Source organism: Contarinia nasturtii, unplaced genomic scaffold (genome assembly GCF_009176525.2).
Source record: "Contarinia nasturtii isolate CC-2019 unplaced genomic scaffold, AAFC_CNas_1.1 Cnas_scaffold_1291, whole genome shotgun sequence".
NCBI classification, from domain to species: Eukaryota; Metazoa; Arthropoda; class Insecta; order Diptera; family Cecidomyiidae; genus Contarinia; species Contarinia nasturtii.
Genome location: NW_022198631.1, coordinates 1 through 791, shown reverse-complemented (window position 1 = coordinate 791; position 791 = coordinate 1). Strand labels below are relative to the sequence as shown.

The 791-nt window shown below is 32.2% G+C and overlaps 1 protein-coding gene across 1 annotated transcript in view; it reads left to right on the top strand.

The window, feature by feature from the left end:
* Positions 1-786, top strand: part of LOC116345493 (sister chromatid cohesion protein PDS5 homolog B-like) — a gene marked incomplete at its 3' end in the record, with an annotated part of 2,214 nt that extends 1,428 nt beyond the window's left edge. Inside the window, exons 4-6 of the mRNA XM_031774913.1 lie at positions 44-212; positions 293-545; positions 651-786. Coding sequence (XP_031630773.1) covers positions 44-212; positions 293-545; positions 651-786 — 558 coding nt within the window. The remainder of the gene's footprint in view (positions 1-43; positions 213-292; positions 546-650) is intronic.
* Between the last annotated feature and the right edge of the window lie 5 nt (positions 787-791).

Below are 791 nucleotides of genomic sequence, written 5' to 3'. Positions count from 1 at the left end.
AAAATAAAAAAATAAAATACAATGTTTTCATTCTATATGACAGTTCTTTAATCAAGCATTGGTCATGGATAAGGTCAATAAAACCTATCAAATATCATCGAGAATCTACGATTTAATTTATAAATTGAATGTCATATTTTCAAGTATTTTACTGCAAGTATTGCCACAGCTTGAATGTAAACTAAAATCCGGAACCGAATCTGAACGTTTGAGTAAGTTATCAAATTCTTATCTCTTTAAAAAAAAATCCCTACTCACACAATTCATTTGTTTATCTTTCATAAATTCACAGAGGCTGTTACATTGTTGGCACGAAAGTTTTCGGAGAAAAATGCAACGCTTGTGAAACAGTACAGTGCTTTATGGCGGCAATTTATTCAACGTTTCTGTGACATTGCCGTTCCGATTCGTGTAAAATGTGTTCAAAGCAGCATGCATTTTTCGATTAAAGCATTTATTGAATTGCAAAAGAATCGATTGAAATTACAACGCGCCAAAGAACTTACACCAAAAATTCAAAAAGAAATGTGTCAAGAAATTTTCAAGTAAGTGACCAAATCTACAAATTCAGAATTGAAAAGTCTTTTCTGTATAGAGAATAAATTGAAAAATAAAAAAATTAACATTGTTTTCTTTTCCTCCATTCTCAGACAACTACCGGACCCAGTGAAAGCACAAGAATTTCTGCAAAAGTTCAGTGCACATCTACGTAAAGACGTTAATTTGTTGCGCGATATGGAGATAATTTTGAGAGGTGATGTATCATGTCGAGAGTGTGCTGATACAATGTC